General features: G+C 45.5%; 2 protein-coding genes across 2 annotated transcripts in view; both read right to left on the bottom strand.

Moving 5' to 3' along the window:
• Positions 1–22905, bottom strand: part of LOC143955519 (uncharacterized) — a 346177-nt gene that overhangs the window by 198949 nt on the left and 124323 nt on the right. The gene's annotated exons all lie outside the window — the stretch shown is intronic.
• LOC143955393 (uncharacterized) lies at positions 489–22395 on the bottom strand. The gene is given in 14 exon segments (XM_077465449.1): positions 489–1504; positions 5034–5142; positions 5257–5351; positions 7603–7744; positions 7863–7960; positions 8077–8218; positions 8742–8803; positions 12480–14721; positions 17373–18352; positions 19989–20162; positions 20279–20402; positions 20489–20635; positions 20965–21088; positions 21545–22395. Coding segments are annotated over 13 exon segments (5427 nt in total). The 5' UTR covers positions 21061–21088; positions 21545–22395.

The raw sequence follows: 22905 nt of genomic DNA, 5'->3' as shown, positions 1-22905 counted from the left end.
CTCGGGTGAGCCCGCATCAGGGTGACTTGCTTGTATACCTATCCTGCTGGCCAGTGGGAGCCTCTCTAGTGCTATAGCTACTGGTCTCCGAGCTGGACCCCTGAACATAACACACCTGTTTTTCTACAGCTTTTTTTCATTTGTACTCTTGTTTTTTTTTATTTTGTGTACAGTGCTGGGTGGTATAACAATGAAAGGTTATAATGATAATGAACAGAGAACTAAAACAGCGAGAGTTTTATTTGGGCCTGGAAACAAGTTCAAGAATAATAATACAACTACATCCACACCCATTCATTTTAAAGTGAATCAAAAAGACGACAAACACTAAAATGTCCTTATCCTTATCAGGCAATTATTCTACTGATGAAGACCCCTTGTTCATTGGTCATAGGCATCAGCAGACACGGAATTTTTGATGTGCCATCAGATTTCAATGCAAAACATTTCCAATGAGGATGCCCGTTCAGTGTCTCAGTTTCTACTGTCTACGAAGGTCTGAAACATTTTCCGCACTGCGAACGCGAAAAAGGTCATTTGTCTTTGTGAACTCTCAGGTGTCTAATAAGGATTCCTTTTTGATTAAAACTTTTCCCGCACTCTGAACAAGAAAAAGGGCGCTCGCCAGTGTGAATGATCTGATGTCTATGAAGGAGTCCTATCTCAGCAAAACATTTTCCGCACTCTGGGCAGGAAAAAGGACGCTCGCCCGTGTGACTTCTTTGGTGTACAAGAAGGTGTACTTTCTGAACATAAGATTTCCCGCATTCTGCACAAGAATAAGGATGCTCCCCGGTGTGAATTTTCTGGTGTCTAAGAAGATCTCCTTTCTGAATGAAACCTTTCCCACACTCTGTACATGGGAAAGGACGCTCACCCGTGTGACTTCTTTGGTGGGTAATCAGGTCTGCTTTCCGAATGAAACATTTCCCGCAGTCTGTACATGGAAACGGACGTTCTCCAGTGTGAATTCTCTGGTGTCTAATAAAGTCTGTTTTCCAAGGGAAACACTTCCCGCACTCTGAACACGAAAAAGGGTGATCGCCAGTGTGACTTCCCTGGTGTCTAAGAAGGTCCGCTTTCTCAATGAAACACTTCCCGCATTCTGAACACGAAAAAGGACGTTTGCCTGTGTGTCTCTTCTGATGTCTAAGAAGGTTTACTTTCTGGACATAAGATTTCCCGCACTCGGTACAGGAAAAAGGGCGTTCGCCCATGTGAATTTTCTGGTGTCTAAGGAGGTCTCCTTTGTGAGTGAAACTTCTTCCGCAGTCTGAACACTGAAAAGGACGTTCACCCGTGTGACTTTTCTGGTGTCTAAGAAGGTGGTGTTTTCGGGTGAAACTTTTCTCGCACTGCGAACATGGAAAAGGACGCTCCGGATTGGACGGGTCTGAGGAGCTATCCGCACTACGACGTTTTGCATGTTTTTTTTTAACAGTACGTGAGCGAGGTCGAGAGGGAGCCATTGGTCTCTTCGAGGAATTCTGGACACCACCTCTACCTGTTGGATAGAATTATTCTTTATAATATCAAAAACATTCTTCTTCTATTTAATTACTTATTTATTTTTTGCAGTTGACACCTTATGTGACGTTCAACACATTTACCTCCATTGAAAATTAAAGCAGAGCTTCACCCAAAAGGGGAAGTTCAGGTTTTACACCCTCTTCCTTCCTTCTTCTACTAGTTTTTATTTTTTTGGGGGGAGGAAGAGAGTTCCTATTTTTGACAGGTACCAGCTTCCACTTCCACACAGATCACCTAGGCCAGTGGTGGGCAAGCTGTGGCCCTCAGGCTGTTGTGGAACTACATTTGCCATGAGGCATTGCACGACTAACAGTTATAAGCATGACTCTACATATCCCATGAGGCATTGCAAGGCTGACAGTTACAATCATGATTCATGGTGGGACTAGGCCATCAAAGATGGAGTTGAACTCCCCCCCCCCTGCATTTGCTCATTGCCTCCTGGGACACGTCACACAGCGCATGCACAGTGGAAAGCCAGCTGTGAAGCCACAAGGAATCACAGTCAGCTTATCATTGTAAACACGCCAGTGCCGGGAGCCCAAGACCAGTGAAGAACTGGCCCAGGTCAGGACAGTGCTGGGCATACACCTGTCCAGAGATCCAGCGTTGTTCTCACCCGGAATGATTCTTCAATCAGCTTCGGGTCCAGGTGCCGGCATCTTGATTAAAGGAACCTGGCAGAGCTGCCTTACGTTTTGTGAATGGTCCCACATTTTTCCGATCTGGCGGTGGAAGGAGGGGGAGCCAAACTTCTGCTTGGATTGCCACGGCGATCTGACTGGAAGACGAAGTGGGTACCAGTCAAAACCATGTACCCGCTTCCCATGCCCCCCCAAAAAGTGCCAAATGTGGCAGAGATTTGGGGGGGATGTAAAAAAGCAGAATATGCCAATTTGGGTGAAGTTTGGGCTTTAAATGAGGTGGTGGGATAGATACGTTGACAGCGTTCTTGTACTCATAGCAGAGAAGAACTGGCCCGGGTCAGGACAGTGCTGGACATATACCTGTCCAGAGATCCAGCGTTGTCCTCACCCAGGATGATCCTTCAATCAGCTTCGGGTCCAGGTGCCGGCATCTTGACTAAAGAAACCTTACTAAAGAAACCTGACAGTGAAGCCTTGCGACTTCCCAGTCGGTTTCTCATTGGGCATGCGAGAGCCGCCCTACGTTTTGTGAATGGTCCCACAATCTTCCAATCTGGCTGAAGGCTGCGGTGGAAGGAGGGGGAGCCAAATTTCTGCTTGGATTGCCATGGCGATCTGACCGTAAGAGGAAGTGGGTACCTTTCAAAACCAGATACCCGCTTCCGATCCCCCCAAAAAGTGCCAAATGTGGCAGAGATGGGGGGGGGGGGATGTAAATAAGCAGAATATCCCAATTTGGGTGAAGTTCGGCTTTAAATGAGGTGGTGGGATAGATACGTTGATGACGTTCTTATACTCATAGCAGTGGGGGCTTTTCCACCTTGTCACAGTTTGGGGATGTTGTTTCTATTGATTATAATGTTTTTTTTTTGTCACAGGATATTCTGTGAAATTTTATAAATCAATTAGTGCGTGAAATTTTATAAATGAAGCCCAACTCCTGAATTAATAAAAAAAATTTAAAAAACTGTGTAAACTGTAATACTCACATCCTTTCCGGTGCCATTATAAAAATAAAAGGTTTCTCTATGTACAGTAAATTTTTTTCTTTATTCACTCAATATGTTTTATTGTGTAGAAAAACAAAACAAACAGAGTAAAAAAAAAAATGTTACAGGCGGTGCCACCGAGTGCCCACGTCCATAGCTAAAATTTACCCATCAGTCTCTGATCTGTGTTGGAGGGAATGCGGACAGAGGGGAACACTCCTCCATATTTGGTGGGCCTGTCCATTGTTATTACCCTTTTTGGTCGGCTGTTCGCAGACACATATCGGAGAGTAACAATAATCTTTTTTTGTCATGCAAAACCATGTAACTTGTTGTGTTTTTTGTCTTTTGTTTTTCTTATTTCATTTCTTTTTGCCATGCAAACCATGTAACTTGTTGTGTTTTTTGTCTTTTCTTTGTTTTTCTTTTTTGTACACTTTTTGCATTACTTGTGCTATGTCCCTTTAAATATACGTTTCATATATCACTTTATGATCGAACGATTTTATGTATACATAATAAATTATATTTTCTAATTCACATTTGTGTGGATGTTGCCTACAAAGTCCCAATGAAGGGGGGGGATTTTCTGCTTTTGATATACAGTTAGGTATGTGGCAACAACACACTGGTCTGATATGGTGAAATCCTCTTTTTTGCCTCACTATAAACATAGTGCCCTTCCCTCACCTCCTTAATGCTGCAAAGCACCTTATACTAATTCAGTTGAAGAGCCTGCAAATCCCAAGCGAGCTGGACTGGCTTGGAAAGGTGACGAAGAAGCAGAGGAATGGGTGGCCACATGCAAGGGCACTCGTGAGCGCTTCGACTCTATCTGGGCCTCATGGCGGAATCACACTTCTGGCCAGGCCCCAGTATCCTCTAGTCTGGATATTGCCCTGCTAACCTTGGCAGATCCTACATTTGGACAACTTGTCCAATCGAACCAGAATCAGGACCAGAACCAGATCTAGAACTAGAATTCATTATCTTAAGTCTAGTCATACCTCATCAGCAAACAAACCAGGTGTGCTTGCTGATTTGTATAGGCTTTCGGGGTACTTGTATGCTTTTCAAGTCCTATATTTCTTTATGTATGCCTGAGATATTGTAAGGCTCTTTCTTTGGTTTGCTATACAAGCCCTCTCTCCCTTCCACCAAAGTTTGAGGTGCATGTCCACTTAGATCCAATATCTAGTACAGGGGCAGGCTCGTAATGGTTATAGTGTAATGACTTACTGTGCTACCTGTAGCAGTGTTTTTCATTGATGTGAATTTTTCTTTACTTTTCCCCATCCCCCTTTTCACTGTTTTGTATGGCTTAAAATGTAAAATAAAGATTATACAAAAAAAATAAAAAATAAAAATGTTACAGCATATACATACAAGTAGACATAAATCAATCAATGTGCAGAGCTAACTGGTCAGTTGAAAAGTGATCTCAAGAAGCCAAAAAAGATCTGCACTGTGACCAGGAAGCTATGCATATGGACAATTAATAGGTGGATGACCGCACACTGATATTGATAAGAATCATAAGTTTATTGTAAAAAAAAAAAAAAAAAAAAATCAAAAAAGTCCAAAAGGCATACAACACGTATGCGTTTCACACCAATGGACGCTTAAATCATGATTAAGCGCCCGTTGGTGTGAAACACGTCAAGACTTGTTCTGAATGCTAGAAATCCAACGAATCCAAACCGCATAGCAAAAAATAAGGGTTTGATAAGCACCAACATCATGTAAAACAACAACAAAAAAAAGTGTGACCACCACTATTTTATTCTGACGATGTGATGGGCTATAAGATCCTCAATCAACAATCCGCACACCAGAACAATATCTGTATTTAGTGGTCATTGCTCACCTTCTGCCAGCGTTATCCCACCCTCTTCCCCAGACTGGTGATCATCCACCTCGTATGTCTCCTCGTCTTCATCTTTAACTTCAACTTTTATATACATCGGCTCTTCATCCTAAACCATCGGGATGATAGAAAATACCAGCAAAACGTGAGTGCCAAGAGGTTAGAGAGTATAAAAGTATAATCTCATACAGTTTGGAGTCATTTTTGCATTTTACGCATGTACCTGATCCTGAGGGGTGCTATCATCTTCCTGAGATGACTCCCTGCGATCAACAGGACTAGGGCATCTCTCTGGTTGCTCTGTGTCACTGGATCCATCTGTAGGAAACACACACACTGACTGAATACATTGTTTCTTTGAGTTTATCAGTTGATGGGGGGGGATCTAGGTAGACCCTCCAAAGTGCTTTCTGATTTAAAGAGACCATACTGTCTACCTAAATTCCAGAGAAATGCTGTTTTGGTGAAGAAAAAAAGTAAACACTTACCTTTCGTGATCCCTCCGTGCCACTAAACTCCACTCCAACCTTTCCTGATCCCTCCATGCCACTGAACTCCACTCTGACCTTTCTCAATCCATTCATGCCAATAAACACCACTCCAACCTTTCCTGATCCCTCTCTGCCACTGAAATCCACTCCAACCATTGATGATCCCTCCAAGCCAATGAACACCACTCTAACCTTTCCTGATCCCTCCATGCCACTGAACTCCACTCCGACCTTTCCCAATCCCTCTCTGCCAATGAACACCACTCCAACCATTCATGATCCCTCCAAGCCAATGAACACCACTCCAACCATTCATGATCCCTCCAAGCCAATGAACACCACTCCAACCTTTCCTGATCCCTCCATGCCACTGAACTCCACTCCGACCTTTCCCAATCCCTCTCTGCCAATGAACACCACTCCAACCATTCATGATCCCTCCAAGCCAATGAACACCACTCCAACCTTTCCTGATCCCTCCATGCCAGTGAACACCACTCCAACCTTTCCTGATCCCTCCATGCCACTGAACTCCACTCTGACCTTTCTCAATCCATTCATGCCAATAAACACCACTCCAACTTTTCCTGATCCCTCTCTGCCACTGAAATCCACTCCAACCATTCATGATCCTTCCAAGCCAATGAACACCACTCCAACCTTTCCTGATCCCTCCATGCCACTGAACTCGACTCCGACCTTTCCCAATCCCTCTCTGCCAATGAACACCACTCCAACCATTCATGATCCCTCCAAGCCAATGAACACCACTCCAACCATTCATGATCCCTCCAAGCCAATGAACACCACTCCAACCTTTCCTGATCCCTCCATGAACTCCACTCCGACCTTTCCCAATCCCTCTCTGCCAATGAACACCACTCCAACCATTCATGATCCCTCCAAGCCAATGAATACCACTCCAACCTTTCCTGATCCCTCCATGCCAGTGAACACCACTCCAACCTTTCCTGATCCCTCCATGCCACTGAACTCCACTCTGACCTTTCTCAATCCATTCATGCCAATAAACACCACTCCAACCTTTCCTGATCCCTCTCTGCCACTGAAATCCACTCCAACCATTCATGATCCCTCCAAGCCAATGAACACCACTCCAACCTTTCCTGATCCCTCCATGCCACTGAACTCCACTCCGACCTTTCCCAATCCCTCTCTGCCAATGAACACCACTCCAACCATTCATGATCCCTCCAAGCCAATGAACACCACTCCAACCTTTCCTGATCCCTCCATGCCACTGAACACCACTCCAACCTTTCCTGATCCCTCCATGCCAATGAACACCACTCCAACCTTTCCTGTTCCCTCCATGTCACTGAACTCCACTCAAACCTTTCCTGATCCCTCAATGCCAATGAACACCACTTCAACCTTTCCTGTTCCCTCCATGCCACTGAACACCACTCCAACCTTTCCCAATCCCTCTCTGCCAATGAACACCACTCCAACCATTCATGATCCCTCCATGCCAATGAACACCACTCCAACCTTTCCTGATCCCTCTCTGCCAATGAACACCACTCCAACCTTTCCTGTTCCCTCCATGCCACTGAACTTCACTCAAACCTTTCCCGATCCCTCTCTGCCAATGAACACCACTCCAACCATTCATGATCCCTCCAAGCCAATGAACACCACTCAAACCTTTCCAAATCCCTCCATGCCACTGAACACCACTCCAACCTTTTCAAATCCCTCCATGCCACTGAACTCCACTTCAACCTTTCCCAATCCTTCCATGCCAATGAACACCACTCAAACCATTCCTGGTCCCTCCACGCCAATGAACACCACTCCAAGTTTTCCTGATCCCTCTCTGCCAATGAACACCACTCCAACCATTCATGATCCCTCCAAGCCAATGAACACCACTCCAACCATTCATGATCCCTCCAAGCCAACAAACACCACTCCAACCATTCATGATCCCTCCAAGCCAATGAACACCACTCCAACCTTTCCTGATCTCTTTATACCACTGATATGAAGGCCTACACGTCCTCAGTCATGAGTATATACCTGAACAGTGTCTGTATTTAGTGTTTAATTCTCACCTGTGCTGATATCTAAAGAAGATTCCTCCTCTTTAATTGTCACCATTATCCCAACCTCCTCCGGAGACTGCTGATAGTCCATCACAAAAACCTCCTCTTCTTCTTCTTTAACTTCAATTTTCAAATCCATCTGTTCTTCATACTTTACCAACAGAAGAACAGAAAATAATATCTTCTAAATGTAAGCACCAAAGACTCAAGACTACATAGAAGAGTGTCATCGCATACAGTCTGTAGACACTTATGTTCTCCCCACCTACCTGATGATGGTGGGGGATGGGGTGACCTTCCCGTGTGGAATCCCGGGAATACAGAGGACGGGGACATCTCTCTGGTGGGTTCCCATTACTGGATCCATCTGTAGGAAACACACACACTGACTGAATACATTGTTTCTATGTGTTTATCAGATGATGGGGGATCTAGGTGGAGCCTCCGTACTGCTCTCTCCTTTACAATAAAGTCTCCTCTTACCCGGTGATGTGAGGGGCGGCTGATTGTCCATCATGACGTCCTTGTAGAGATCCTTGTGTCCTTCTAAATACTCCCACTCCTCCATGGAGAAATAGACAGTGACATCCTGACACCTTATAGGAACCTGACACACACAATGATACAGTCACCATCGAGAATCCTCCTCACCTCTCTGGTCAGGCCTGTGTTTTAGTAATAGCAATAATAGTGATGTGACCGGCTCAGTGTTCTTTGTACAGCACTACGGTATATGTCAGAGCAGGGACATTTGTAGACTGCTCAAAATTTGGTCAGATACAGCCTTTAAAGGAACAGGTGAATACAAACCGGGACTGACCCAGAAAATCCGGGACTATCCCAGCAAATCCGGGACAGAAGACTAGTATGGTTAGTTAAATGTAGGATAATAATATTAGTGTGTGACTGTGGGGGAGGGGACATTAGAGTGTAAGCTCCTCTGGTACAGAGACTGATGTGACTGGCTCTGTGATCTCTGTACAGCACTACGATATATGTCAGAGCTATATAAATGTATAATAATAATAGTGTGAGTCTGTGGGGCAGGGGACATTAGAGTGTAAGCTCCTCTGGTACAGAGACTGATGTGACTGGCTCAGTTTTCTCTGTCCTGCACTGCGGTATAGGTCAGAGCTATATACACTCACTGGCCACCTTATTAGGTACCGGGTTGGACCTCCTTTTGCCTTCATTCTTTGTGGCATAGATACTACAAGGTGCCTCAGAGTCCTCAGAGATTTTAGTCCACAGTGACATGATAGCATCACGCAGTTGCTGCAGATTTGTTGGCAGCACATCCATGATGCCAATCTCCCATTCCACCACATCCCAAAGATCCTCTATTGGATGAGATCTGGTGACTGTGGAAACCATTGGAGTACAGTGACCTCATTGTAACGTTTAACCACTTCAATACCAAAAACATAACCCCCCTTCCTGCCCAGGTCAATTTTCAGCGCTGTCGCGATCATGCTACACCGTACCCAGACAAAATTTTTATAATTTTGTTCCCACAAACAGAGCTTTTGGTGGTATTTGATCACCTCTGCGTTTTTTTTTTTGCTAAACAAATAAAAAAAAAAATCAACCGAACATTTTGAAGAAAAAAAAAAAGCTTTACTTTGTTTCTATTATAAAATGTTGTAATTAAGTAAGTTTTCTCCTTCACTGACGGGCGCTGATGAGGCTGCACTGATGAGGTGGCACCAAAGAGACGACAATGATGGGCACTGATAGGCAGCAATGATGGGCACTGATAGGCAGAACTAATGGGCACTGATAAGGCGGCGCTAATGAGGTGGCACCAGTGAGGTGGCACTGATGGGCAAGGACAGGCGGCACTGATAGACAGAACTGATGGCCACTTATGGGTGGCACTGGCAAGCATTGCTGATGGGCACTGATTGGCATCTGTCTGGGCACTGTCATCCCTGGTGGTATCCCTGGTGGTCCAGTTTGGGCATTCTCGGATAATCAATCAGCGCAGACCTCCCTGTCAGGAGAGTCGCCGATTGGCTCTCCTCTACTCGCGTCTGATCAGCCGCGAGTGGACACGGCTGATCACGTGGTAAAGATTCTCCATCAGAGGCTCTTTACAGAGATCGGTGTTGAGGTGTGTTAGACTGACACACAGCACCACCGATCGCCCGGCTGTGTGCCCTCCACGGCCGTGCGCTGCCCGTTATCCTGAAAGACGTCATATGACGTTTAGTCAGGATAACGGAACCACCGCCCGCCCGCCCGTCATTCTGCTATAGGCCAGGGCGGGACGTGGTTAAAAAAACAGTGGTAAGATGATTGGAGCTTTGTGACATGGTGCATTATCTTGCTGGAAGGAGCCATCAGAAGATGGGGACACTGTCTGTAGTCATAAAGGGATGGACATGGTCAGCAACAATTTAAACCATGCTCAATTGGTACTAAGGGGCCCAAAGTATGCCAAGAAAATATCCCCCCCCACCACCATTGCACCCCCCCACCACCACCCTGAACCGGTGATTAGGGATGAGCTCAGGCGTGTTCGCATGGAACACGTGCAGAGCCCGCCAGGAAGTGAGCGCAGCGCTGCGCTAATCACAGGCAGTGAGACATTGCCCCGATGCGTGGCTGCAGAGATCGGGCAATGTCTCACTGCCTGTGATTAGCGCAGCGCTGCGCTCACTTCCTGACGGGCTCTGCACGTGTTCCATGCGAACACGCCTGAGCTCATCCCTACCGGTGATACAAGGGAGGATGGACCCAGGATTTCATGTTGTTTACGTCAACCTTTGACCCTATCATCTGAATGTCGCAGCTGAAATCCAGACTCATCAGACCAGGCAACATTCTTTCGATCTTCTATTTTCCAATTTTGGTGAGTCTGTGCGAATTGTAGCCGCAGTTTCCTGTTCTTAGCTGGCAGGAGTGGCACTCCGTGTGGTCTTCTGCTGCTGTAGCCCATCTGCTTCGAGGTTCGATGTGTTGTGCGTTCAGAGATGGTATTCTGCATACCTTGGGTGCAATGAGTGGTAATTTGAGTGACTGTTGCCTTTCTATCATCTGGAACCAGTCTGCCCGTTCTCCTCTGACCTCAACAAGGCATTTTTCCTCCACACAACTGCTGCTTACTGGAAATTGTGAAAATCAAGCAATTGAAAAAGGCGTACCTAATAAAGTGGCCTGTGAGTGTATATGTAAAATAATAATAGTGTGTGACTGTGGGGGGGGGAGGGGGTCATTAGAGTGTAAGCTCCTCTGGTACAGAGGCTGATGTCTCTGGCTCATTGTTCAGTGCTATAGATAGGAATACAATCAATCCATCTATTGTTATACTCTATATATGTGTATTGAAGTATTTGTTGGAGATAAAAGACATCACAGTGATTATGGAGGAAGAGGACGGACATGACGGGGGGGGTTACTGGGTGTAAATATAAAATAAGATCTTATTACCTCCTCTACTGCCAGTTCCAGCAATGTCTCCTCTCTACTTCCTGTCTGTACATGACATCACTTCCTGTCTGTGGTTTTAGAACGCGCCTTCCTGTTCCATTCAGTATAAGTTGAGATCGCCATCTAGTGGAGAACAGAGGAACTGCGCCCTTAAGGTTGTCTACAAAGTCTTCTGGGATTTGTGTTGAAAGTTGCCCGTCACACCGGGGGATGACCATCATCATGACACTCCAGTCTGGGGGGGAACGTCTGTCTTGATATAAAATGAGCGCTTCATCAATAATATAAAGTGGCATCCAAGGCTGGGCTCCGAAAGAAGCCTGTGGTGTATGTGCCCCCCCCGGAGTGGCAGTCCAGGGGGTGCCGTAATCTATATTGTGTTTAAGGGGACACTTTTAGTTTTATTGGCACCAAGGTCACTGCACCATACACATTTTTTTTCGCACCTGCCCCTAGGGCCAACAAGCCTTTTGGCTAGGACCAGAGGAATTTTATTTTTATTCCTGGTCAGAAGGCCGGCCATTGTGCTGCACAATGGCACCTTTGCACCTTCTCCACTATCCTTCCCTCCACTTTTATTTGTTTGTTTGTCACTTTTGTCTTTATTTTGCTGTACTTATTTGTCTTCATGTTTGACTGGTAGGATGTAGGTCAGCCTTTCTCAATCTTTTCAACACAGAGGAACTTTCTGGTCCCAGGGAACCTCTGCTAAAAATGACTATATCTACAACTCAAGATACATCAGTGTGATGGTCAGTGGGAAGAATGGTCCTCACACTTGTGGTCATTGGGAAGAATTACCTCCTTATAGATAGCTAAAAAGATCAATGGTATAAGTGGGAACATATCTGAGAGGCAGAAGTTGCTCCTTGCTCAAGGAACCCCTAGCAACCTCTTGAGGAACTCCAGGGTTCCATGAAACCCAGGTTGAGAAACCCTGGTGTAGGTCCTCGGGCCTGCCCTGAAAGTCTTGGGAGGGGGATGGACATGGCCTTCTGGTTTGGTTCGCTCCTCTCTCATGGTGTGTCCCTTCGGGGGAGCCCCACCTAGTACATAGGTTGGTTCCGTTTCAGCAGACCTCCCAGTAAACGGGGTCCATCTGGTTTCGGCCAGATGGACCATGTACGGCACAATGGCACCTTTGCACCTTCTCCACTATCCTTCCCTTCACTTTTATTTGTTTGTTGGTCACTTTTGTCTTTATTTTGATGTACACGTTTGTCTTCATGTTTGACTGGTAGGGTGTAGGTCCTCGGGCCTGCCCTGAATTTCTTGCGGGGGGTGGAGATGGCCTTCTGCCTTAGTTCGCCCTGTCTCATGGGGTGTCCCTTTGGGGGAGTCCCACCTAGTACATAGGTTGGTCTGTTTCGGCAGACCTCCCTGCAAACTGGGGTCCATCTGGTTTTGGCCAGATTGACCATGGGAAGTACCTCAGTCCCAGTCTGGAGCCTAACGCCCCGGGGGATCAGGGGTAGGGTCCTTCTTCTTTGGAGGACTATATGTAGGGTCCTTCTTCTTTGTAGGACTATGTGTAGGGTCCTTCTTCTTTGGAGGACTATATGTAGGGTCCTTCTTCTTTGTAGGACTATGTGTAGGGTCCTTTGGAGGACTATGTGTAGGGTCCTTCTCCTTTGGAGGACTATGTGTAGGGTCCTTCTTCTTTGTAGGACTATGTGTAGGGTCCTTCTTTGGAGGACTATGTGTAGGGTCCTTCTTCTTTGGAGGACTATGTGTAGGGTCCTTCTTCTTTGTAGGACTATGTGTAGTGTCCTTCTTTGGAGGACTATGTGTAGTGTCCTTCTTTGGAGGACTATGTGTAGTATCCTTCTTTGGAGGACTATGTGTAGGGTCTTTCTTCTTTGGAGGACTATGTGTAGGGTCCTTCTTCTTTGTAGGACTATGTGTAGGGTCCTTCTTCTTTGTAGGACTATGTGTAGGGTCCTTCTTTGGAGGACTATGTGTAGGGTCCTTCTCCTTTGGAGGACTATATGTAGGGTCCTTCTTCTTTGTAGGACTATGTGTAGGGTCCTTTGGAGGACTATGTGTAGGGTCCTTCTCCTTTGGAGGACTATGTGTAGGGTCCTTCTTCTTTGTAGGACTATGTGTAGGGTCCTTCTTTGGAGGACTATGTGTAGGGTCCTTCTTCTTTGGAGGACTATGTGTAGGGTCCTTCTTCTTTGTAGGACTATGTGTAGTGTCCTTCTTTGGAGGACTATGTGTAGTGTCCTTCTTTGGAGGACTATGTGTAGTATCCTTCTTTGGAGGACTATGTGTAGGGTCCTTCTTCTTTGGAGGACTATGTGTAGGGTCCTTCTTCTTTGTAGGACTATGTGTAGGGTCCTTCTTCTTTGTATGACTATGTGTAGGGTCCTTCTTCTTTGTAGGACTATGTGTAGGGTCCTTCTTTGGAGGACTATGTGTAGGGTCCTTCTCCTTTGGAGGACTATGTGTAGGGTCCTTCTTTGGAGGACTATGTGTAGTGTCCTTCTTTGGAGGACTATGTGTAGTATCCTTCTTTGGAGGACTATGTGTAGGGTCCTTCTTCTTTGGAGGACTATGTGTAGGGTCCTTCTTCTTTGTAGGACTATGTGTAGGGTCCTTCTTTGGAGGACTATGTGTAGGGTCCTTCTTCTTTGTAGGACTATGTGTAGGGTCCTTCTTCTTTGTAGGACTATGTGTAGGGTCCTTCTTTGGAGGACTATGTGTAGGGTCCTTCTCCTTTGGAGGACTATGTGTAGGGTCCTTCTTTGGAGGACTATGTGTAGTGTCCTTCTTTGGAGGACTATGTGTAGTATCCTTCTTTGGAGGACTATGTGTAGGGTCCTTCTTCTTTGGAGGACTATGTGTAGGGTCCTTCTTCTTTGTAGGACTATGTGTAGGGTCCTTCTTTGGAGGACTATGTGTAGGGTCCTTCTTCTTTGGAGGACTATGTGTAGGGTCCTTCTTTGGAGGACTATGTGTAGGGTCCTTCTTCTTTGGAGGACTATGTGTAGGGTCCTTCTTCTTTGTAGGACTATGTGTAGGGTCCTTCTTTGGAGGACTATGTGTAGGGTCCTTCTTTGGAGGACTATGTGTAGGGTCCTTCTTCTTTGTAGGACTATGTGTAGGGTCCTTCTTCTTTGTAGGACTATGTGTAGGGTCCTTCTTTGGAGGACTATGTGTAGGGTCCTTCTCCTTTGGAGGACTATGTGTAGGGTCCTTCTTTGGAGGACTATGTGTAGTGTCCTTCTTTGGAGGACTATGTGTAGTATCCTTCTTTGGAGGACTATGTGTAGGGTCCTTCTTCTTTGGAGGACTATGTGTAGGGTCCTTCTTCTTTGTAGGACTATGTGTAGGGTCCTTCTTTGGAGGACTATGTGTAGGGTCCTTCTTCTTTGGAGGACTATGTGTAGGGTCCTTCTTTGGAGGACTATGTGTAGGGTCCTTCTTCTTTGGAGGACTATGTGTAGGGTCCTTCTTCTTTGTAGGACTATGTGTAGGGTCCTTCTTTGGAGGACTATGTGTAGGGTCCTTCTTCTTTGGAGGACTATGTGTAGGGTCCTTCTTCTTTGTAGGACTATGTGTAGGGTCCTTCTTTGGAGGACTATGTGTAGGGTCCTTCTTCTTTGGAGGACTATGTGTAGGGTCCTTCTTCTTTGGAGGACTATATGTACACGTTTTGTGTTTCACTTTTTTGTGTGCACTTTTTTTTTGTAGCTGAGAACAGAGATTATGTGATCATTTATAATAAAAAAAAAAATGCATTTATCTTTTCTTTTTTTTTTTTTTTTTTACATGTATACACAAATGTTTTGCCTTTCATTTTCTATTTTAAACTCAATGGGTTGTTTTACAAGGTGAGGGTTCACACATACACATCAGCCACTATATTAGGTACCCCTGTTCAATTGCTTGATAACACAAAATGCTAATCAGCCAATCACAAGGCAGCAACTCAATGCATTTAGGCATCCAGATGTGGTGGAGACGACTTGCTGAAATTCAAACCGAGCATCAGAATGGGGAAGAAAGGGGATTGGAGTGACTTTGAACGTGGCATGGTTGTTGGTGCCAGATGGGCTGGTCTGAGTATTTCTGGGATTTTCACGCACAACCATCTCTCGGGTTTACAGAGAGTGGTGGTAAAAAGAGAAAATATCCAGTGAGCGGCAGTTGTGAGGAGAAAAATGCCTTTTTGAGGTCAGAGGAGAATGTGCAGGTTCCAGATGATAGAAAGGCAACAGTAACTCAAACAAGCACTCATTACACCCAAGGTATGCAGACTACCATCTACGAAGGTGCAACACATCCAACCTTGAAGCACGTGGGCTACAGCAGCAGAAGACCACACCGGGTGCCACTCCCCTCAGCTAAGAATAGGAAACTGAGGCTACAATTCACACAGGCTCACAAAAATGAGTACACCCCTCACATTTCTGTAAATCTTTTCTGCTATCTTTTCATGTGACAACACTGAAGAAATGACACTTGTCTACAATGTAAAGTAGTGAGTGTACAGCTTGTATAACAGTGTAAATTTGCTGTCCCCTCAAAATAACTCAACACACAGCCATTAATGTCTAAACCACTGGCCACAAAAGTGAGTACACCCCCTAAGTGAAAATGTCCAAATTGGGCCCAATTAGCCATTTTTCCCTCCCCCGGTGTCATGCAACTCGTTAGTGTTATAAGGTTTCAGGTGTGAATGGGGAGCAGGTGTGTTAAATTTGGTGTTATCGCTCTCACTCTCTCATACTGGTCACTGGAAGTTCAACATGGCACCTCATGGCAAAGAACTCTCTGAGGATCTGAAAAAAAGAATTGTTGCTCTACATAAAGATGGCCTAGGCTATAAGAGGATTGCCAAGACCCTGAAACTGAGCTGCAGCACGGTGGTCAAGACCATACAGCAGTTTACCAGGACAGGTTGCACTCAGAACAGACCTCGCCATGGTCCACCAAAGAGGTTGAGGTCACGTGCTCAGCGTCATATCCAGAGGTTGTCTTTGGGAAATAGACGCATGAGTGCTGCCAGCATTGCTGCAGAGGTTGTAGGGGTGGGGGGGGGGGGGGGGGGGTCAGCCTGTCAGTGCTCAGACCATACGCCGCACACTGCATCTAATTGGTCTGCATGTCTGTCATCCCAGAAGGAAGCCTCTTCTAAAGATGATGCACAAGAAAGCCTGCATTTTACTGAAGACAATCAGACTAAGGACATGGATTACTGGAACCATGTCCTGTGGTCTGATGAGTCCAAGATAAACATATTTGGTTCGGATGGTGTGAAGCGTGTGTGGGGGCAACTAGGCGAGGAGGACAAAGACAAGTGTGTCTTGTCTACAGTCAAGCATGGTGGTGGGAGTGTCATGGTCTGGGGCTGCATGAGTGCTGCCGGCACTGGGGAGCTACAGATCATTGAGGGAACCATGAATGCCAACATGTACTGTGACATACTGAAGCACAGCATGATCCCCTCCCTTCAGAGACTGGGCCGCAGGGCAGTATTCCAACATGATAACGACCCCAAACACACCTCCAAGATGACCACTGCCTTGCTAAAGAAGCTGAGGGTAAAGGTGATGGACTGGCCAAGCATGTCTCCAGACCTAAACCCTATTGATCATCTGTGGGACATCCTCAAATGGAAGGTGGAGGAGCGCAAGGTCTCCAACATCCACCAGCTCTGTGATGTCATCATGGAGGAGGGGAAGAGGACTCCAGTGGTGACCTGTGAAGCTCTGGTGAACTCCATACCCAAGAGGGTTAAGGCAGTGCTGAAAAATAATGGTGGCCACACAAAATATTGACACTTTGGGTCCAATTTGGACATTTTCACTTAGGGGTGTACTCACTTTTCTTGCCAGCGGTTTAGACATTAATGGCTGTGTGTTGAGTTATTTTGGGGGGACGGCAAATTTACACCGTTATACAAGCTGTACACTCACTACTTTACATTGTAGACAAGTGTCATTTCTTCAGTGTTGTCACATGAAAAGATAGAAGAAAATATTTACAAAAATGTGAGGGGTGTACTCACTTTTGTGAGATACTGTATATAATGTTTGGGGGGTTCTAAGTAGTTTTCGAGGAAAACATTATGTTTTTTATATGTAGGAGAAAAATTTCAAAATTGGCCTGAAAGTGATGAAGAAATTAGGACACAAAACAGGAAATGGAATCTATTTTTAGACAATAATTTATATGTCTCAGCTGTATACATATAGAAGAGTAGGTTGTGATTTGAACAAATAATTAAATAAACCAGAAAAAAAAAAACCGAAAATGTCCTCCTCTTTATTATAGAATTGTTCTACAGATGGAACACCCTATGAAATACCACCATACATTTATCTGTAGATGTGATTTCAGTGAAGAACATTTCCCGTGATAATGCTCGTACAATGTTTTTTCTGGTGTCTAAGGAGATCCCTTTTCTGAAGGAAACGTTTCTCGCAGTCCGAACACGAAAACGGACGTTCCCCCGTGTGAATTCTCTGGTGTCTAAGCAGGTAGGTCTTCCACGGAAAACTTTTCCCGCACTCCGAACACGAAAAACGATGCTCGCCTGTGTGGCTCCCCTGGTGTCTAAGAAGGTCTCCTTTCTCAATGAAAGATTTCCCGCACTGTGAACATGAAAAGGGACGCTTGCCCGTGTGCATTTTCTGGTGCCGGAGGAGGTTTCCTTTCTGGATGTAGGATTTCCCGCATTCCGAACATGAAAAGGGGCGATCCCCCGTGTGGATTCTCTGATGTCTCAGAAGGTCTCCTTTCTGGGTGAAACATTTACCGCACTGTGAACACGAGAAAGGGCGATCCCCCGTGTGAATTCTTTGATGTCTGAGAAGGTCGCCTTTCTGAATGAAGCATTTCCCGCATTCTGAACAGGAAAAAGGGCGCTCGCCTTTGCAATGTTTCTCCTGGACCGGAAGGGGAAGGTCTTGCTTGCAACTGAAGCTTCTGCACTCTGAGCACGAGAAAAGAGCCTCGCTTGTGCGGACTCTTTTCCATACGAAACATTTCCCGCACTCTGAACACGGGATTGGATACTCGCCTGTGTGTGAGCTTGGGTCTACAGCGGGAGACGACTCTGATTTACTGTTAGACGATCCATGGGGATTAGACAGATCGGAGGAGGTCTCCGCACTGTAAAGTCTTGTTCTGAGGAAAGTTTGTGACTCTTTGGGGTTGGAGAGATCCGGCAGTCTATCCGGAGAGTCAGGTCTGTGGTGGATATCTCTAGGGTCAAGGTTCACTGTTGGAGAATACTGTGTGAGGCCGTTATCTTCTGCGTTATAATTGAGGTATAAACCAAGATGTCCCTCTGAGGTATCTTGGACACCTCCTCTACCTGTTGGAAAATTAAATATTTAAAACCTTTTTTTATGATAGAAATAATAACCAAGAGGTCACACCTCAATTATGAATGCCAACATCCCTGAATCTTTAACCGTTTGCCGACGGTATAACTTACATATACGGCAGTAGAGCAGCCCCCTTTACGTTGGATCACGATAAACATAGAGCCAACATCGATGCTGTGCTTAAAAGCCACACGGAAAACCACCCCCTTCAGGTAAACTCCAAGGGGTGCCTCCCTCAGCACAACCCAAGGCACCATCTATATGGGTATTGCTTAGGCTAGTACAAGATTTCTTTGAAATGAGGATCAACCCAGACTTCAAGTAATGGCTCGATTCCAAATTGCCGGGTGGCTCCACAGCAACATTTATGAATTGTAAGGGCATTGCTCATTCTCAGTTGTTTTCTGTGGAGCTCCTCTCTCTGATTTCCTTCACTTGGACCACCACTGCCACAATAATCTAATTATGTTCCCCTATTGGTTGGTTCCACCTACAGAGGGGGCTAGCCTACCCAAATGGCCACCAAAGAACTTGTATGAGGACTTTTTCAATTCAACTTATGTGTTAGGTTTTACTTCTAGTGTTGAAGCAAAGAAAACATTCCGGTAATCGCATGCCAAGTCATGTGTCAAACTGTCAGGGGTGGGCTCAGCCCTTCCTTCTCTGAGCTGGCCAATCAGCTGTCGGCTAATTGCCAAGTCCTATCGCTCCACAGTTACTCAGCTGTTGATGATATCCTGCTCGTCAGTCCTGCCTACTTAATCCGTCCAGCCCAGAGGATCTCTGCCTACGCCTTGGTCACATCACAGAAACTATCTCCTGCGATCCTGTTCGAGACTTGCTTTGCTGACATCCCTTCTGGCTCCAGATCCTGCTTACTGTTCCATTACATTGATCCCTGACTTCTGGCTTGGCTGACTATCCGTTCTGGTTATTGAACGTTGGCTATGTTGACTACGTTTGTTCTTTTTACTTTTATTATTAAACAAGTGTAATTTAACTATACTTCTGTCTCGGCCTGATTTCATGGTTTCTGACACAAACAGTAGCAGCCTCAGCTTGCTCTGTCCAGGCCACGCTCCCAACACATTTCTCTCCGCCCCCCCCCCAAGACTTAAACATGGAGGGCCTCCATGATTAAGCCCCGCGGGGGAGGGGGGGGCTCCCTCCATCGCGGCAATGCCCCAACTTGTTTCGCCCCACGGGGCTTAATCATGGAGGACCTCCATGACATGTCCATGATTAAGCCCCGGGGCAAAATACGTTGGGAGCGTGGCCTAGGCGGAGCGAACTGAGGCTGCTGCTATTTGTTTGAGACATGACTTAGGATGGTGTTCTGTTACCGGAGTTTTTTTTTTTATGCTTCTACAGCGTGTTCTGCATTGGGATGGATTTGCTTCCAGCCTGCACCCTTTAGCAGAAACCCGCTGAATAGGACCAGGGTAGCCCGATCCAAAGCTGTATTTACTTCTAGTGTTGATTTTAAACATGTGAACACCACGGCCCAAACCAAACGCTAACCAAACGCTAACCAAACGCTAATACATGAAACCACAAATAGGTGGAAAGCACAGGACTCCATGTCGCATACACCTCGCTGTGGCTTCAGGACTTATTACTTACCTGCACTTGTACCTAGAAACGATTCCTCTTCTTTAATAATTATCCTTATTCCCTTCTCCTCCATAGACTGGTGATCAATCCTCACATTCATCTCTACTTCTTCCTTCTTTTCCTCAACTTTCATTTTAATCAGACAGGGATATCTCTCTGGTGGGTTCCCATTACTGGATCCATCTACAGGAAACACACACACTGACTGAATACATTGTTTCTATGTGTTTATCAGATGATGGGGGATCTAGGTGGAGCCTCCGTACTGCTCTCTCCTTTACAATAAAGTCTCCTCTTACCCGGTGATGTGAGGGGCGGCTGATTGTCCATCATGACGTCCTTGTAGAGATCCTTGTGTCCTTCTAAATACTCCCACTCCTCCATGGAGAAATAGACAGTGACATCCTGACACCTTATAGGAACCTGACACACACAATGATACAGTCACCATCCAGACACATCCCTTGTCTGTTACTGGATAACGTCCCAGAATTCCCGGCACCGCTCACCTCTCCTGTCAGCAGCTCCATCATCTTGTTGATGACACGTAGGATCGTCCTCTTGTTTCTCTCAGGTATTGGGGAGTGAGGTGGGGATGGTATATGGAGATGGCTGCTGGGTGGATCATTAGAGGTCTTATTTACGGATCCATAATCCTTTTATAAAACAGAAGCTAAAAATTATCACTGCTTACATTCCTAGAATTATATTCACCTCTACATTTAGATAAAAGTGATGTCATGTGACCTCCCAGAATCCTCCTTGCCTCTCCGGTCAGGTCTGAGTTTTAGTAATAGAGATAAGTGTGATGTCATGTGACCTCCCAGAATCCTCCTCACCTCTCCGGTTAGGTTTGTGTTTTATTAATAGAGATAAGACTGATGTCATGTGACCTCCCAGAATCCTCCTCACCTCTCCGGTCAGGTCTGTGTTTTATTAATAGAGATGAGAGTGCTGTCATGTGACCTCCCAGAATCCTCCTCACCTCTCCGGTCAGCAGGTAGATGATCTCCAGGGTGAGGTCTAATATCCTCTCAGTCATGTGACTCGGGTCCTCTTCCATCCTCACTGATGTGGTCATATGACCTATATATACACAATGCTTCTCTCTGTAGATGAATCATAGATGGAATTCTTATACATTATGGTCAATTTAAATTAACATGACCTATTTGACTTAAACATGACCTGTCTGTGTTGCTTTCCACGATCAATCATCTTCTTACTATCGACATACATTTCTTTCTATAGCTACAGGTTACCCTAAGAGTTAACCATTCCCTATACAGGCCCGCAGTATATGTCAGAGCTTTATAAATGTATAATCATAATAATAACAATAATGAGTGACTGTGGGGGGGGGGGGGGGGGGGACATTAGAGTGTAAGCTCCTCTGGTACAGAGACTGATGTGGCTTAGTGATCTCTCTACAGCACTGTGGTATATGTCAGAGCTATATAAAGCAACATCTGCTGAAAATAAAGACATTGCAGTGACTATGGAGGAAGAGGACGGACATGATGGGGGGGGTTACTGGGTGTAAATATAAAATAAGATCTCATTACCTCCTCTGCTGCCAGTTCCAGCAATGTCTCCTCTCTACTTCCTCCCAACTCACCTTTGACCCAAAACTTCCTGTCAGCACATTACATCACTTCCTGTCTGCAGTTTCCATAGTGACCCGAGTACACCCCCCCCCCCCCCCCCGCCAGTATAAATTAGATCACCGTCTTGTCATTAGTAGAGGAACTGCAGCCTTTGTTCCCAAAGTTTTACATTGGCTCGTGACTCCATGGCCTTCTTTTTGGGTCTCTCGGTCAATCGTCCACTTCCACTTTAGTTTGCAGATTGGAGAAAGGTCTCCCTGCTCTCGGGGATTGGCAATGGAACAACGACACTGTCCATCAGTTCTTCTTTAGAGTAAATATAAGGTTTAAATAAACATTCACATTAGGGAATAAACATTACACAAGTTTGAAGTTAAAGTACACCCATCATCGGTTCTAACATAGGTGTCCTCCTGCAATATGAGGAGGCATCCCATAAAGAGGACCTTCACCCTTCCGCCCTATTTTTCTCCTTCTCCTCTTAACTGTATAACTTGGGTTGTGCACAAAAAGCATACTCACACTCCTGGTGATCCGGCGATGTTCCCGTTGTGATCCGACACTTCGAAACAGAAAACCTCCGGTCACACACTGCCATGTTCTTCTGACCTCACCTGGTGGGCTGTCTTTTCCTGGTTGTGGAGAAGAGAGGAGGTATTCCAGTCCTCGTCTTTTCTGTAGAATGCCAAGTTATATCAGAGCACCCTGGGAAGAACCAGGCAGTGGTATTACGAGAGTTTAGAACTTTGTGAAAACCTGAAGCTGTGTCCAGCCAATTTTAGCTAAGCTCCCAAGATGATTGTCCTTCACAACGATACTTTTTGCTCGTCACCAGAAACGTTCTAGGGTGTGCCAAATGGTAGCTGTAAAAATAACCAGATTTTGGGATGATTAAAAAAGAGAGGCGTACTTACCTCAGCCTACTATTATTTATCTAAAGCTAATATACCTTCCCTTACAAAACATGTTAGGGATTCATGAACATCCTGGTCTCTTCTCATATCTCATGGTTTTATGGTATTCACAGTCAAAATGTCATATCTTAATCGTATAGTAAAGGGCACAGGCAGAAAATTCATAGACTCTGAATCATAGACTGGAACCTTCAGGTGATTGGACACTGGCAAAGCTTTTGGGGAAATGCCCCCTAGGCATCCCCCCATATGCCTACCGCACTCCATGAGTCCTCAGTCTTTTTGCTGGTGTTCCTATGTGATGGACCTCTTCTCCCTTACGAAGAAATCACTCTTGGCTTAACGGATTTATTTATTTTATTTCCGATTCTTCAATGAACTTCTCTACTACTACTACAAGAGAAG

Source organism: Lithobates pipiens, unplaced genomic scaffold (genome assembly GCF_037356315.1).
Source record: "Lithobates pipiens isolate NorthernLeopardFrog02 unplaced genomic scaffold, aLitPip1_a1.2 Scaffold_35, whole genome shotgun sequence".
NCBI lineage: Eukaryota > Metazoa > Chordata > Amphibia > Anura > Ranidae > Lithobates > Lithobates pipiens.
This window is presented reverse-complemented; position numbering and strand designations above follow the sequence as displayed.